At 41.1% G+C, this 17,692-nt stretch overlaps 1 protein-coding gene across 1 annotated transcript in view; it reads right to left on the reverse strand.

Annotated features, from left to right (window-relative positions):
- Positions 1-17,692, reverse strand: part of kif5ab (kinesin family member 5A, b) — a gene marked incomplete at both ends in the record, with an annotated part of 61,474 nt that overhangs the window by 13,014 nt on the left and 30,768 nt on the right. Inside the window, 7 exons of the mRNA XM_083971972.1 lie at positions 822-886; positions 2,854-2,971; positions 3,520-3,708; positions 4,750-4,896; positions 9,756-9,962; positions 12,498-12,566; positions 13,367-13,590. Coding sequence (XP_083828098.1) covers positions 822-886; positions 2,854-2,971; positions 3,520-3,708; positions 4,750-4,896; positions 9,756-9,962; positions 12,498-12,566; positions 13,367-13,590 — 1,019 coding nt within the window. The remainder of the gene's footprint in view (positions 1-821; positions 887-2,853; positions 2,972-3,519; positions 3,709-4,749; positions 4,897-9,755; positions 9,963-12,497; positions 12,567-13,366; positions 13,591-17,692) is intronic.

The raw sequence follows: 17,692 nt of genomic DNA on the forward strand, positions 1-17,692 counted from the left end.
GCAGCACCAGCGCTTATAGTGCAAACAATGCTGCTCTTTGCAATGAGTGTGTACAGTATTGGGCAAAATGCATCTCAGGCCACTGGCTGTAGCTTCAGATTTATCATTATGACACGAGAGTGGAATGGAATTTTCTTCATCTAACTTTCAGGTTAAAGTCTTTTTCCTTGTGTGTCAAAATATGTACGTATCTGTTAGTTGCAGCCCGGCAGTAATTTACATGCAGAAACACTGAGCTCATGTAACCAGCCTATGTTATATGCTATATTTGTTCTTACATGGAAGCTTGTTCTAATTTTTTTTTTAAATTACATTGGCCCACTTTTACTACAGTAGCAAGTTTACATGCATCAGGGAACTATTACTGACCACATAATCAAATGTTAGACTGACTTAAGGAACAGTTCATAAATTAATTGAGCCGCTGCTCATTCATGTGAGGCAAACTCTTTAAAAAAACGAATTGAAAATACAGCACTGAATGTGTTGCTTATGTATTCTGTATAAAACAGAAATAAAAGACACATAAAAAATAGAAGTAAAAAACAAAGGATAAAAACTGATCATGAAACAGTTCTGTATGTGCATATCTGTTAGTTGCAGCCCGGCAGTAATTTACATGCAGAAACATTCAGCTCATGTAACCAGCCTATGTGCCAGCGCAGCCACAGCACAGCAGCGACATATGAAAAATGGATACTGTCACAGACCGACACACATGCAAATCACATCCACACATGCACACCTGCAGTTAGCTGAGTGCTGAGGCAGTGTGATGAAAAGTCATTACATTAAGTTTCTCTCACTGTAGTCATGACTACCTTTATATCACAGCAATCCTGGGCAGACGTGTGATTCTCCCCTCTGGCCATGTGTGACAAGCTCTCTGAAACACCCACACCCCCCCGACACACACACACACACACACACACACAGGAGAAAAAAGACAGAGATTGATGGTTAGAGAAACCAAGATGGAGAGAGATAAGAAGGCACAAGAGGAAGAGAGAGGCGGTAACGCACTGATGAGGTGACAGTGACCTGACTTTGACAGCACGGCAGTATCGACGCTTGATGTTGACAGCGAGGTCAGCGAGACCCAAGCCGTGCCTTGGGTGTAATAATATCTATTATTACAAATGACAGCTATTGTGTCATGCTGGTCTGATCTGTTGTTGACTCACTGCTGTTCCTCAAGTCTGATGATGAAAATTGGGAACTCTCCACCTCACAGCAGGCTGCGTGATCAACATGACCTGCCGCACTTTATATGAATCTATTTCAATAATGACTGCAGGACTCCCTGGCTCAGGTGTGGAGCACAGCCAAAATTGATTTACCTGGCCTTAAATCCACCAGTTATTTAATGCAGTTCTGCAGGACTCCTTAGGAACTTAACTGCCTTTGGCCGGATTTGTGAATTGTGTCAGTATCCTGGGAATAACTGCATTTAGTTGGACACCACACAGTTTCAAATGCACCATTAATCTATTTGTGCTGGTGCTGTGAAACGTTGGGGAGCCAAAGCTGTTCATCAGCATTTACTCTTGTTTTTCTTTGTCTTGACAGCACCGAGAGGCCGCTGGCACAGGCCGAGGCTCTCTGCTGGAGCCACTTTAATGGTTTCAGGCAGAGGGGAAGTTCCTTCCAGTTGCAGCGTGTTGAGAGTTGAGACACAGTGACGGGTTCGTTGTCGTTCCGCATTTGTACAGATGTGATTTTGTTCGACTGTGTCAGAACATTAACCTCAAATTTGACTTTGGCATCTCAAGTCAGCAATTCAGTAAGATCTATCAGTCTAAACATCGTCCTTCACTGTGCACTGAGTAGAAATGTCACGCTGTGTTTATCAGATTATCCTTTATAATTTGAATCCCTTCAGCACAATGTCATCTTATAAATGTTTGTGGGCGAGTCAAAAGAGTTTTCTTCTTTGAATTTCTACTTTATGTGGATTCCTACTGAGACTGTTTTCCTGTTGATAATTGTGTTGTAATGCTTATCCAACCATACTGATATTTTTCTTTTCCTTGTGCTTCTTGCTATTGGCTCGGTAAAGTATTTCAATCCTTGAACTTGAGGTTTGTCTAGATTTCATCTCAAAACCTGGAGTCATGAATTGTTACAAATGTTCTGGATGTGTTAGTGTAAATTTAGTCATTTTGGTCCAGACAACCAACCTTTTGAGGCATTGCCATGAAATAATGCTTAAGAGGATGAATCTCCAAATCTCCACCTGTTGGTTTAATGATGCTCCTCTGACTGAGGTTTTCACTTCTCCTGTGATATCTCATCATCTCATGTTGAACCATAGTTCTCTGATGGTGTGTGTATCCTTCTGACTCTATGATTCTTCCCTTGACTTTGTCTTTAGTGCCACCATGAGGTTGACATTTGGGGCTATGAGCCAAATGTGTCAACAACAAATATTGGATGGATTGGTGAAATTATAATTTGGTTCAGACATCCATGTCTCTTGAGGATGATTTTCTTGATCTTGTGACTTTTCTTTTGAAGCCATCATCATTTTAATTTAATTTAATTTAATTCAATTGGCTGCTAAACTAATGACATTTTCATCCACCTCAAGTCAATGCTGATCTATGATTAATGCTCATTAGCAAATGTTAGCATGGTATTAGTTAACCTTATACCTTCTTAATATTAGCATGTTAGTTATGTCACTGTGAGCATGTTAGGATGCTAACATTAGCATTTGGTTCAAAGCTTCACAGTGGGATCAGCCTTGTCCACTGGTGAAATCTGTTCTGTTGTTTGACTGGTTTCATATATTAATGGAGATAGGTACTGCTGTACAACCATTTCATACATTAATAATGTGGGTTCTTTTACCTTGAGCTTTGAGTTGGGCCAGCTCCTCGCTCAGGGAGTCATAGCTGTCCTCCAGCTCTCTCTTCTTCAGCTCTACGTTCTGCATGTACTCCGTCAGAGAGCGGATCTTTGCCCCGTGCTGAAAGCCAGAGCAGGGTGTACTGATGAGCAAAACAGCTCCACCCAAGAGAGGATACAAAGGATAGAAGATACTTTTTTTTTTTTTTACTCATTGCTGAATAGATGTGAATTACACAGAATATTTATGATCTACATTCACTGGGGAATTTAATTTGAATACCAAAGATGGTAAAAATTTCCACCATGATGGCTTCTGGCAACCACATCAGCACAAAGAGCAGAAAACACACAATGCTTTAAGAATCGGGACAGTCGGCACACTGAGAGCTTCTGGTGCAAAAAAATCTGTTGTTTCCACAAACCACTGGGCGATGATTTGAGCACACAGCTCTTCATCTGAGTAATTAACATCACACAAAGGCCTACATAGCAACGTGTGACGATAATTAGAGTTGGGTGAGCTTGAAACATCACTCAGTCGGTTGTGGTCTTAATTAATATTTGGCTGTGCTGTAAGTTGCAGTGTCCTGATTTTTCCATGTCAACGAAAAGAAAAAAGAAATGCTTCTTCTTGAGTTTCCCCCCTCCACAAGCCCCCCCCCCCACCTGTGAGATGAGGAGGTGACAGGAGGACAGCTCTCTTCCCGTCTCCTCCATCTTGCGGTGACATTCCATTTGAAGGTTCTCCAGGTGGCGGCAGCGCTTTACCATGGACTTCACCTCCGACTTTATCTTACTGATGTAGAGGCGAGCCACAGTGAACTCCTCCTCAATCGCACCAGTGATCTCCATGGGCTGGAGATGAATGAGGGAGGGGGAGAGAGGGGAGGGGGGGGAGACAGTTCAAAGAGTAGTGAAGATGTGTGGTTAAGACGGAGATGATTTAAATGCAGCTGGGAGGCTGAACAGGGAGGAAAGGGAGCGAGGCTTTTCTCTTATTTCCTACGCACATCCATTATGTTGAGAGCATCAATTAGCAGGTTTTGTGATTCAAGAGGCTCTGAAATGAACTTACACGTCAAAATCAATCTGAACATTAGAGATGACAGTGAATATGGTCTCGGGACTTAAAGAGAAAACTTCATGGTCAAGGGCAATACATAATGCATGCTCAATATAATGTTTATTGCCCTTCAGATGTGTCAAGTTAAATCAGAGAGACATGTGCATATAATGACATGCAAGGCATTTTCCACTCTGTCAAGTTTTAATATTTCACTCAGTGCAAATAGGATAAAGCTGCAGCACTGCTTTGGAACAAGCAGGCAATGCAACGCGCAGGTAAATACGCCATTGTTGTGTAGTGTGAACTTTTGAACCTAGACTTTTTGCTCACTTTATTCACTGTCTTCTTTGGTCGGTACATGTCTCAGCATGTCATTTCTTATTTTGCTCAGAAATAGGATTCCGACCACGCTTTTGTCCACAGGACTACTGTATAGTCATGTGCTGCACTTGAGCTCCTGATTTTTTTTCTTTCTTTGTTAATACCTTTATAGTTCCAAAGAATCCAAAGAAGAAAACATTACAATATGAAATTTATTAGGCAAGATCAGAGGTTTAAAAGTAGCATTGGGTTAGGGTTATTTTCGGCAAGCAAGCTGCATATGTGTATGTCACTTGATCTGTCCATGCATAGTGGTTTATGAGTTATGACTCCAACTTTGAGAAGAAGCCCAAATACTTGAATGTTTTTGTCTGTTTTTGAAACAGGGGAAACATGGAGTATTTTATTTCAGTGTTTCCATATTTTGTGACATGCACTGTTTTCTCGATGGCAGCATCTTTGGTAAGTGAATGAAGCGTTTTCCAACCTGCAGCCTCAGCTCCACTCACCAGCTTGATGTCCTTGTTTCCTACGATGGTGCTAAACTCGCTCAGCTCCCTCATGAGCCCGTTGAGAATCCCAGCAATGCGCTTCCTCTGGTGGCTGCTCACTTCTTGGATACGGGACAGCTCTGCCTCTACAGCCATCAGGTGACTCTGTTGGAGTAGAGGAGTGAGACAAAAGGGGTGTGAGAAGGGAAAAACAAACGAGGGGGAAGAGATTGGAAGGTGCAGGGGAACAATAAAGGGAGAGATTATCATGTGGGGGCGGAGTGAGGGAAAAGGGTAATGAGAGTCCATTAACCCGCCAGCACACACAGCTGCAAGGGAGGTTTTCATTGCTGCCCAGAGGCGTTGTGCTATTTGTTCTAGTACCAGAGGCATCTTTGACATGGAAGCTTGTTCTAATTTTTTTTTAAATTATAATGGCCCACTTTTACTACAGTAGCAAGTTTACATGCATCAGGGAACTATAACTGACCACATAATCAAATGTTAGACTGACTTAAGATTTCATCGAGCTACTGCTCATTCATGTGAGGCAAAACAAAAAAAACTAATTGAAAATACAGCACTGAATGTGTTGCTTATGTATTCTGTAGAAAACAGAAATAAAAGACATAAAAAATAGAAGTAAAAAGCAAAGTATAAAAACTGATTATAAAACAGTTCTGACCTGTGTGAGATTAAGTGGTTAAATGAGGTTAAGATATATTCTTAGATTCTCTCTAAAGCAAGTTTTGGTTTGAGCAGATATGATATTTACTGGGGGCCGGTTCCAGCAGGAAGCAGGATTGTGGCTTTAAGCCATTTCACCCTGTTTGGTTTCAATTCCAAGCACCACTAGTTGGCCAGTTCCTGCACATCTCAGAGATTTATGAGGCTTATACACATCAAGCATTTACAGAAATGTACTTACTGTATATATTTTTTACTTATATAATAATATACTTATTTAGGGTCGACACAATTTAGTGATATCAGAATCACAGATCTTGGAAAGACCTGCAGTGCATTATCAGACGTGCTCAGACTGCATCCTGGCTCAAAGAGGGAATAAAAGGCCAGAAATATAGGAAGAGGTCCAAAAAGTAATTAAAGGAACTGAAAAATCTATCCTAAAATAAACAAACAACCAGTGCAGGGATGGTACAATGAGGTAATATAAACACATCTTTGGACTGAGTTAAGTACCAACATTTTCTGGCTGACTGAAACAGGTACATAGGGAATTGCAATAGTTGATGTGGGAGGACATAAAAGCATTGATGGGTTTCTCCACCTTCTTGAAATAAATGATTAAATCTTAACTGTATTTCTCAACTGAAAAAAAAAACTTGACTGAACAACTTTCTTTGCCTGGGTTTCAAAACTGGGCACTTAAAACAAAGCACTGTGAAAGTCCCCGCAGAGAGCAACCATGCTGACGTCTTCTCTCCATTTGACATGAATCATAGAGATTTTATTCATCACATCAATTCTGTAATTATTCAGAGAACTGACACCTCTCAGTATTCAGGCAGAATTTATTTCACAGGGTCAGTGTACAGTAGATACGGTGTGGCAGCGAGCCATCTGAGGAACCTAAGGTGGAGGATGTGTGTTTTTTATCCCTTTTCTTTTCATCAAAGGAATATTTAGCAGAGCGGGAAAAGAGCATGGTCTTATATATTTTGCAGATATATAATATAATAAGGTCACGTGGACGTGAAGGATCAAAATCTCAAAGAGCTCTGGATTAGGTGGTTGTATGTTTTTTCAGAGTGGGATTAGACATGGAACGTATGGTTTCCCTTAGTGAAAACATAATACATGCTTTTTAGGTGTATGGCAGCTTCCAACTGGGGGCTTGACACATGGTCAATAACGATGATTGATAGAGCAATGATTAGATCAATAATTGATTACGGTTGGGTGACTTATGGATCAGCAGCTTCTACAGTGTTTACAAACCTGGATATTCTACCAGGTAAAGACCCAGGAATATGAAGTGGGGCATTTCACACTAAATCAATACAGGCTACAAACATTGATAGAAATGGGAGAATGATTGAAAAACACACAATATAAACTTGGGCTGACACACTTTGTGAAAATAAAAGGACATTGTGAAATTTACAATAAAATGTCAGCTATATCACCACTGGGAATTTCTGGCAAAAGTCAACCAAGCAAAAGCAACTACTACTGTACTACCGACTAGTTATTTCTCTAAAACACAGCAGAAACTGAGTACAGGGGAAAATAATAGTTGCAGCACTATAGATGCTTGGGCAGCCTAGAGAAAATCTCTAGCATGCACTTGGGTGTCGTTTTATTCCTCTTCCAAATTTACTGGGGAAAAAATGATGGGAAAATAAATAAATGAGGAATCTCTGGTATCAGCCGAGGAACTGTGGTGGAAGCACAGGGGCAGGGGGTGTGGAGATGGGGAAGGGAGGGGCTGAATAAGGTTTTTAGTGGAGGAGACACAGTGCGTGATACTGCCACTACTGACAAGCTTTAAGGTGGAATGTTTTCTATCAGGTTACTCAAAGCGTGACCTGACAAGGCGAATCAATCAACAGACTTAATGTGTCAATATGACAATTCTGATCATTTGTTTTGATTGGCTGTCTTGTTTTGATGTGATGACTGGATCTCAAGGCACTACAGATGCAAAACATGTAAATGAATAGCAACCTGATTATGCCAACTGAGAATATTCTATTTCCTCACTTGGAGAGAAAAAAAAAAAAAGCTCACGTAGAACTATACACCCTGACCTCATTCACATCCAAGAAATCCCAGTAACAACACATAATGGCTGCTAAATTACAAATCAATAAACTGGGAAATAGGTGTTGATGGCAGTGGTGCTGCTGGATGAAAGGGTGTGAGAGAGAGCGAATGATGGAGCTTACTTTATCCCTCTCCAGTTTGTACAGCAGGCAGCTTCTAAACAGTGCTGTCATGACGATGGCTGCAGCATAAAGAAACAATTTGGATTCAATCGATTCACTACGAGTTGAAAAAAATGAATAAAACCTAAGAAGACTTTTGTCACTGGTCAAAAAAAAATCATGACCTACTGTACAACTAATGTTTCAGTTTAGTGTGAACATTAGTGATAAAAAAAAACAAAAAAAACTGCTGCTGCTATGGTAGCCAAATCTTTGAGAGTTTCTACTCTTGCTACCATTTTTTTACTTAGAAATTCTCTATCATCAGAGATAATGTTTTTAACTGTTCTTTTAATAGCGTGTTTTAGGTTATTGCCCCCGTGAATCATTAAGCCAAACCGAGAGCACCATTAACCACCTTCTTAAATACAGTCACACATAGTCCTTTATCAACCTCTCCATCTTCATCTCCATCATTAACTTCAAGCCCTGTGATCATTTTCCAGGTCGCTTCTCCCGTCAAAACATTTACATGGCATAAATGACGGTAAATAATTGACTGAAATCAATTCATGTATGAATACGCAAAAAGGAGTGGAGAAGAGAGAGGTTAATGGAAGATGTGCAGTGTAGTTGAAGAAAGATTTACGAGGAGATATCGCAGAGAGGAGCCGGTTGATTGAATGATGAATGGAGTTAATTGTAATGATAGGAAGGGGCTCAAGTGGACAATTGGATAGAAGATGCACAGTATTGTAACGTTGTGGCCTCCTGCAGAAGAAGACAAGGGGTTTACCACTGAAGGCAGCAATGCAGGCGGTTGAGGAGACGGTGGGGTGAGGACAGTGATGAATGGAATCCATTGCAACGTTTTTTCTAGGTCAATGCTGCTTCATTTCAACTATGGATATGGAAAAATTAAAAAACCTGCAACACTGCACATTACAGACGCGGCTCTCTGCATCCTGCACTCAAGGCTGAGGGGATGGGGGATTTTTTCGTGAGAGTGCGTGGTTCCTCGTGCTCAGTTTCCTGTCAGGCTGCCAGGTGGGGCCCCAGAGACGGAGCCGTGTCAGGTTGGAGAGGTCGGAGCAGAGCAGAGCAGAGCAGAGCAGAGCAGGAGAAGCCGTGGAGGAGACGAGCTAAGTGATATGACTGAGGAGAGGTTTATGGAGGGGTTTAAAGCCGCGTTTAGCCGACTAAAACGTGCACTGAGCAGCCACAGTGTCAGCTCCTTTCATCAATGTCTGGACCAGCTTCTGAGGAAGACAGAGAGCAGGGGGAGGACGCGGTGGCAGATTGTAAAGCGGTGCATGAAATATTAAAGAGGTTTAAAGGAGGTGAGTGATGGTCCACTCAGTCCACTGAGCCAGTCACAGTAACCTTATGGAGGAATGACCAGTGGTCGCTGCTTTAGCCCGGTCTCTGTTGGACTTTTCCTTTTGCTGCACAAAGATTCACTCACATGCAATCCTTTAAAGTGATCCATATGTATTATGTAGGTAGAGCTGCACTATTTCAGAACTGTCATCTTCCATCACAGCAGAAAAACACCTGAAACTCTTCAACCTCTCTATCACAAGTGTGAGCTTCACATCCTTTGAGGTATTTGTAGATTCATAGTGATTTTCATTCTCCCAGGATCCATAGCAACGCAAAAGAGTAAATATTCTGCTGTGCTGCAGACGACTTGTGGCTATGTCATGTTGTTGATTGTGGTCTGGAGACACAACAGGCCTTCACTTTCATTATATTCAACGCCTCAACCAAAGAGATCGGCTGCTCATGTTGTTTATTTTATTTCCCCCCCCCTCTCTATTTTGTTTCTTCCTTTCTAATATTTTAATCATGCTCATACATTTCTGTTCAAGACTGCAGGCAGCCCAATTATCAGACTTTTCTCTCTTATCTTTCCTTCCATGTAGCTCTCTAATTTTACTCATTATCTCCCTAAATGCTTTTGAATCACCAGTTCTACATACGCTTGAAAGATAGGGGCTTCGTTTGACGGATGGACAGATTATTTCTACCTGATTGATTGTTCCTTTCTCTACACCTATTTTTCTCCCTTTCCTCCCTTGTCAGCTTGGTTTTTGAAAATGAAATATTAACCCCAGAGGGAGCCTGACCCACCATTTTCTTTGTCAGTTCTTCAGCCAGGAGCTTGTTCTGCATGCTCTTCTCCTCCACCTCCAGGCTCTTCTGGTCGTAGTTGACGGCCAGCTCCTCCAGGGCCTGCAGGACCTCCTTCACCTCCGCCTTTGCAGATTCATTCTCTGTCTGCAGCCTCCCGAGCTCCGACTGCACCTTCTCACTGTCGCCCTTGGATGATGCTAGAAGCTGAGGGCCACAGAGATTTAACAGCTAAATATAGACATAAGGCGAGACACTACGGGCAAAAACACTGTTTTTTCATGCACTGATCAATTTTGAGATTTTGGGCTATGTATTCTTTCAGAAAAGTCGAAAGAAATTGTAGAAAATCCACATTAAGGTGGTTATTTGACTTCATTTTGTCTTCTATCGTCAGTAGATTTCTCCTAAATTCACCAAAAGTTAAAGCAGAAGTGAGTGATCCGGTCGTTTTCGCTAATGCTGCGTTCCAGGCAGGCTTTTGAAATCGTAAATTACAGCTTCAAGTCACAACTTACGACTTTGTAGCGTTCCAGGCAACCCACTCGTGTTTTTCCGACCTGTTTTACCGGTGAAAATCACTATAACGGCCACTCGTAACTTCCGACCGGTGAACTCGTACCAGATCGAACTGGTACCACTTCACGGTCGGAAAAATACGAGTTTCCTTGAACGCACCATAACAGTCCTCGTCGCTACGTCACCACATTCACGGCGTTCCTTGGCTGCACACACAGCCCTGCATGCCGTTCTCTCTCCTCATTGGATAAAAACTGTAGGATACGATAAATGTTTTCTCTTCGGCTCAGAGCAGAGCAGAGTGACTGACAGACCCGTGTTTCAGACCAAACACTCTATGTAAGTGATTGCTGTCGGAAGATATAACTATTTAAGACTTATATTAACACAAATATATCACTCACTTCTGCTTTAACATGCTACTGTGACATACTGTGCTGTGCCTGTTGTCTGACCCAGGTCATATCAAATATCATTGTAAAGCTCTCTCTTTCCTGAACAGTGATGTAGGCTCAGAAAATTGTTGTTTCCTCTGTATCTGCAACCAATTGTAAAAGTATGATTTACATTTGCAATCTATGGAAGTCTTTAAAGGCCGTTTTCTCAAAATGAGTTTTTCCTCAGACTCTGAACCCGAAATCTCCACTTCAGCAGCACCTACAGACACCAAACCTTCCAGTTTTATTCCTGTCTTTATTTTGAAGGTTTTTACAGAGGGGATTGTTGATATATCATTCAAAGCCTGCTTTATACAATGTTTTGTTCCTAAAAACAGGGCAAAATTAGATTTTTTAGGGCTTGTGACAGTATTTTCTCATTTACAGAGTGATAAAAAGAGATATCCAAAATCCTCTGTGTAAAAACTTCTGACTCTAATATGTCAACAAAATAAAACAAGAATTTTGAAAGTGGCTTTATCGATTGTTCAGATTTTGGTTCTGGAAATGTATGCAACATAACGCATATTCATTAGATATTGCCTCATTTACATAAAATTTGACAAAACTTGTAATACAACAAATATTTGTCTTAATGTAAGTGATAAACTTGGGAAGTTTCATGGTGATATCTGATAATCTGTTTATTTTTCCCCCTATTCACCTGTAGTGTCTCCCCATCAGCAAATGAAACAAGGGTTTTGGATGAAGAAATTCTAATTCAAATCTGACACAAAAGCAGCATCTTCTTTATCATTGATGATTCAGAGCAGCTGCTAACAAGAGATAAGCACGTGTACCCTGCCACACAATATAGATGTAATCTATCAGATGAAACACATTTTAAATATTGATCTGAGAACATCGCTGAGACTCTGTAAGAGATGCCATTGCTGTGCCAGCATGATATTTGCTTGTATTTTGCTGCGGCCCACTGTGGGTCATTTCACTGAATGGGAGTCATTAAATGTAGATATTGCTCTACCCAGGGTGCTCGCATGTTTGAGAAGCAGCCTGCGTTTGGCCAAATGGATGTAAATTCATGTTACTGCACACAGACTAAGGTTAGGTAGTTACTATCCTGTCGGCGCAACCCACAGCAGGACCAATTTGGAATATGAATGAAGTAATTTGGCAAATGACTTGGCAGTAGAAGGTACACTGTGGCCTGTTTCAGCTTATTTTACCCACTGCTATGAGCACATGCTGTAAACCGTCTCTGTGATTACCTCAAGATTGAGGCTTTTAATTTCTGTTCTCCCCCGCAAGTAGCATATACAGTACAAACAGACAAGTCTGTTCACTGCAGAAACTTAAATGATACGTGGATATAAACCATTTTGTGCTCTAATTCACAAAAATCATGCTTATCCACACATATCAGATGATCAGAGTGTGTCTGATTGTCTGGTTATCAGCCACACTCAGCTAAAATTTTCCCTTCTCTCTTATTTATCAAAATGAACAAATAAAATCCATCAGCCCTAAATCAGTCTTTCTACTGTCCTTTCTCTCAATAACTTGTGCCAGACCAGTCACTGAAATCCAATGTTTTATTTTAAACTGCAAAACACTAATGATTAAACAATGCTTCTTTCTGCTCTTCAAGTACTTTCTGGCACCTGAAAAGAAGATAGTTTTTTTTCTTCCTCATCCTGTCAAGGACAGGCTAATAAACCTTTCACAACTGATTTCTATTTAAATTTCTGCCACATTTGAAGATGCTCAGCCTATGGTGGGCCATTTAACCAAACTGATGAAAGGATGTAAAACCATGGTCTTTTACCTCCTCCTGGTCGAGCATCTGCTCCTTCAGCTTCTCCACCATCTGGCTCTGGTGATTGATCTCATCATCCTTTTGTGGTAAAGAGACATGTGGAAGACACAGTTCATTTACAGTGTTATGGATTATTTACAGTCTAACTATCAACAAAATCAATTATATCAATAAGAATATAGAATATTTCTAATTAATGCTCAGAAAGCATTTATTTGATGGTCTGCTGTGAGCGTACACATCACTGTACTAGCTGTATATGTGACAAATAAAGTACCTTTACCTTTAAAAAACTACCTTCACCAAGGAAAACTGCATTTAATAATGAAAATGTTCCCGGAGTGTCCAGATCTACTACTGCTCATAAACGTCATCCAGAAGGAGAGAATATATACAGTATATACAGTATGCATCCCCATGGATTCCCCTGCGCAGTATGTGCATCCACACACAAAACATGACTATTTTTTTCTTTTTCCTGTGAAGGAAAAAAAACTTGCACCAGCACATTGATACACCACGACTACTTCTGCATATTTAATGCAATATCTGTTGATAAAAACACTATCATAGCACACTGATGTGTTTTGTAGTACTGTATGGTCTACAGATGCATAGGTTGTATGAGGTGTTCAACATAAAAGCTTTAATGCCTTTAAATGTAGAACATTACCATTTCCCAAATGACATTTATTCCTGAGAGTTGCCATATTAGTCACTACTACGTGTCTAATCCTGAATTCATTAACATGAATAATACATATATGATAGGCTCATTTTATTCATGTGTGCATACCATTACAAAAGAATCACCATGCTGTGTAATCAGCGCTACATTCATGCTCACAAATTGTCCTCATGCAGCTTCCATTCATCACCTTCTCGTCCAGCTGTTTGTACAGCTTGCGGATCTCCTCCTCATACTTCTGCCTCTCCTCCTCTGAAATGTGAACCACAATGGAGGATGCAATGGAGCAGGGGCTGCAGGGGCTGCAGGGACTGCAGGGACTGCAGATGTCAAGAACCGGCTCTTCAGATTTTGGAGCCACGAGTGGAATTTCCTCCAATCCTCCACACTGGCCCAGCTCAACATCATCCTCAACTAGAAAAACAATAGACAAAACATTGGATTTTTCTTATTTGTAAATGTGAGCCTCTTATCATAGGTACAGTAAATCCTCCTCCACGTTTTAATGCATAAAAAGGGATTAGTGGGTTAATCGTCAACATATGTCCTTTCTATTCTCCTGAATGCATTTAAAACTCAGGGCTGAGCTATTTCAGAGCCAGGCTTCCTGCACCTGGCCTTGGCCGAGATTCTTTCGGAAATTCACAAAATGAGGGGGAGCTGTTGAAAGCATGAAAGTGAATTCAAAAGATTCAATACACTTACTCACACAAACAGGCAATTAATGTCATGAAAAACACAAACAAGAGCCTGTATTGACAGCTACTTGACAAGATTGTAAAGCAGCTCTTCCACAGATGAGTTTATAGAAAAGCATTAAGTGAGCAGCTTGAGAGTGTTGTAAAAAAAACAAATAAAAAGACACACAAAAGACCACACAAAAGTGGAATTCTTACACACATGCTCAGGGTTATGTAATCATCTCAGAATATGACATATGAATAAATAAATGGACATGCTGTACTGAAATGATCCATTTTTTATACAGTAATCACCAAAGAACCAGCCATACATTGTGATATAGTGGAATATATTGTGCAACTGTACACACACACACTGCTATTGTTATCACCTGCCTCTGTCTATATGTCTATATGGCTTTTCAAGCATCCCAGTGTAATGGCATGTTATCTGTCCACAGCCAGGCTGAAATAAAAAGGCAAAAAGCAAAGTGGGGCTGGAGCGCTTTGTGTTCACAATGCACAGCTTACACAAACCATGATACGGACCCGAGGCGAGCCAGGCTAAGGCTATTTGTTTCCAACGAGCTATGTTTGCAACATTGCAGGTTGTAAATGCCCCCTAACAGAAATGGTTTATCCCAGTTCATTTTATAAAAGAGCAACTGACAATGCAGCAAAAAAAAAAAAACAGTCAGTCAGTCAGTCATAATTATATTGCTGGTGCCATTGTTGCGGTTGAACCAAAATGTTGTCGTCACTATGATTTTCCTGTCATATTCTGTTGTTTGTGTAAAAATAGTGACATTATATGAGAAGATTGTAAACTAACAGTTTGAATTTGTGACATATTCATCAAGTCACCTTCTGCTTTTTCCACAATTCCCAAGACACAACAACATAAACAGCTTGACGCTCCTGCCTGAAGGGGGCTAAGCTTGAGCGTTGCTAAGTGCCTGTATTTGTTTTCATCTACAGCATATTAAATGTTGTCACCTTTCTGCCTCTCTCTTCTTGTGTGTCTGGAAGCGGCTGCTACTTCTGTTTTGTGTGTGACTCCTGCATTTCACACTGCTGATTTGACTGAGTTAATGTAGTGTAACTGAAAAAGAAGAGGATCAATTTGTAAATTGAGTGCTTCGCCCCTTCAAGAGTCAAGACAAGGTCAAATAATCCATACTGAAGACAACCGACACCCTTCAGATCACATCCTTCTGTTTTATTGAGGCTGTGCACATCAGTAAAAACATCTGTCAGGTAAAATGCTACAAAAGCTGCATTGCACACTAACTGGTTGAACACTGGATGGAATCTGCTGTGTGAGCCCGCTGCTCCTGTCTTTGGGACACCCTTGAGTAAAGAGTCGGGTAATGTGGTGCAAGATAGAGGTCAACAGCATCCGTCTCAGGGAGTTCCTGGCCTGGGGTGTGCAACAATACAGGGAGCAGTGAGGAGGGAGTGGGGGCAACGATGTTGTCAAAATGATCCATTAGGAAATTAAAAGTGCTAAACTGTAAGAGACAGAGAAGAGGAGAGGAGAGTCGAGGGAGAGATTGTGTATGTGTGTGTGAAGGAGAATCAGAGTAGCTGAGTAGGATGAGGCAATAAAAGGAATCATTTTCTCTGATAGGTGTTCAATAAAGATGTGTTACTGCATTTTTAAAATTCAGGTCAAGCAGTGATTGAATGATGTTCAGTAAAACACCGGAGAGGATTCATTACACAGCTTAAATGTCAACCGATCACGACCATTGAGAGCACTGACATTTGAATCGACCTGAAGTCTGGCAGGAGAGGGCGGCTGCATGTTGGGGTGCGTCTACGTGTGTAATTACGGAGAAACTTCACCTGCTTGTGATCTTGTCTGCGGACCGACACAGGCTTGAGTGTGATGACACGGAGGAGGACAAGTTTAAGTTATGACTCTCTGTTAGATGCGATTAACCTTTGTCGCTCTGAGGATTACTAATACATAAGGATTCATAAAACATAAAGCCCCCAGCGGTTCCTCCCTACACAATGTGGGGAATCCAGCTCTGCAAAATGTAAAAGTCTGAATATTATAAAAGAGATTCCTAAGTGTTTTAGGCACGAATCCAAAAAGTCTGGCTGCTCCTCGTATATCTCCATAGGGCATATGTTCAGACATCAAATGAGGTTAAATCTGCACTTACGTGTACTGAAAAGTAATGTCTGCAGGCTAAGTGGCTAGTGAAATTTTAAGTCCAGCTAGTGAGTAGTAGCTACTCTGAGGAGAGACTAGAAGAGAAAGGTGTTACAGACTTGTGCTCACAAACAAATACTATAGTCCTAACCTGGGTTAGTTAAGGAGAAAAGCCTGAGGAAAAGAAACAGAGAGGAGGTGGGCTGCTTTTCCACATAGGATAAAACAGTGTGTGGAGGTGGGTCAGTCAGCTGGATTAGCAGTTAGCTAGTTATGCCCCTCAGCTCAGGTTTTAGGTTAATGGTGGACAGGTCTTTATAACAAAATCAGACTGGTTCCTTAGAAGTGTAAGTTGTGTCTGTGTTCCTCTCAGGTCGGTGTCTCCAGTGTTACTGCTGCCACGGCGCCCACCACACAGGTGAGTCTCATTACCTCATTAACTCCAGTGGATGCACACGCCTCTCACAGCGATGTCATCTCATTAACACAGATGAACCACACCTGTGTATTAGACCAGATGACTCGCCCGCCGCTGCTGCCCAGTGACACGGCGTAGCCACACTGCGGCCATCTTGGGACAGGCAGTGGCTAGATGGCGTACATGAGCTGCAGAATGCCATGCAATCGTTACTTAGCTGTGCCTAAACCCAACCAATGGCTTCACTTACTTTTTGCTTTTTTTTGTCCTATTTTACACCTGGACATGTCAGTTTTACTAAACTTAACCAGCCGGGAGTTCTCGACGAGATTTGGTAAGATTCTACGTCACTTCCTGCAGCTCATGTAGGCCTACGCCATCCAGCCGCAACCTCTCTCTCCCTCAGAACTTGCTCAGTTTTTGTCCGATTTCCAAACGGTTCGATTTTTTATGAATGTTTATGCAGTTATGATGCAGCATACTTAAAATCACGGAGAATTTTAATCATGTACTTTTTTTTTTTTTTTTATAAAAGTAACATTATGCAAATAGTTGAAGTAATTGCTACATACTGATTTATTTTTCACAGAGTTATGAATAGTTTTTTTTAGTGAAGATGACTGGATCACCTATCTACTGCACTCTAACTGCAGCCAGAGTGAGAGCAAGTTGCCTGTCCTCAATATGGCCGACTGTGAGCTACGCCTACGTGTAGTCCACTGGGCTTATGTGAAAATCAGTCGGAAAAGAAGAAAAAGTAAAAGGAGGAGCTATAACCCCTATACTTATAACACAGGGACATTAAGTGATAGGATTTTTCCAAAGGGACCACAGAGCAGCTGTGTCCATTGAACTTGAAAAAGCTCCTCTTACTTTTTTAGTCGTGGTTTAGCATTTAGGATCCTGGGTTACAACTGCTTTGAAACTTGGGTTTAATTGTTTAATTTTCATTTGTTTGTTGTGTAAAAAAAAAAAAAAAAAAAAAAAAAACCCAATAACTTCCACACACATCCCTTAGCTCTGTGTGCAGATTGAGGCTGCAGATTGAGGCTGCATTAGCAGCAAATAGCATAACTGTTGGCGGTCGAGTTGCATTGTTGATTATGTTGTGTGCTTGTGGCAATGTGTGGCATATAATGTGTGTGTGTGTGGTTCCAGTTGAATATTTAGAGGATCATCAATGTCATTAAGATTCTTTGAAGGGAACATAAATAGGGCCTATGTGGACCAAAATCCCCTGCAACTGCATTGCAC

This window comes from Trachurus trachurus (assembly GCF_905171665.1).
Source record: "Trachurus trachurus genome assembly, chromosome: 5".
NCBI lineage: Eukaryota > Metazoa > Chordata > Actinopteri > Carangiformes > Carangidae > Trachurus > Trachurus trachurus.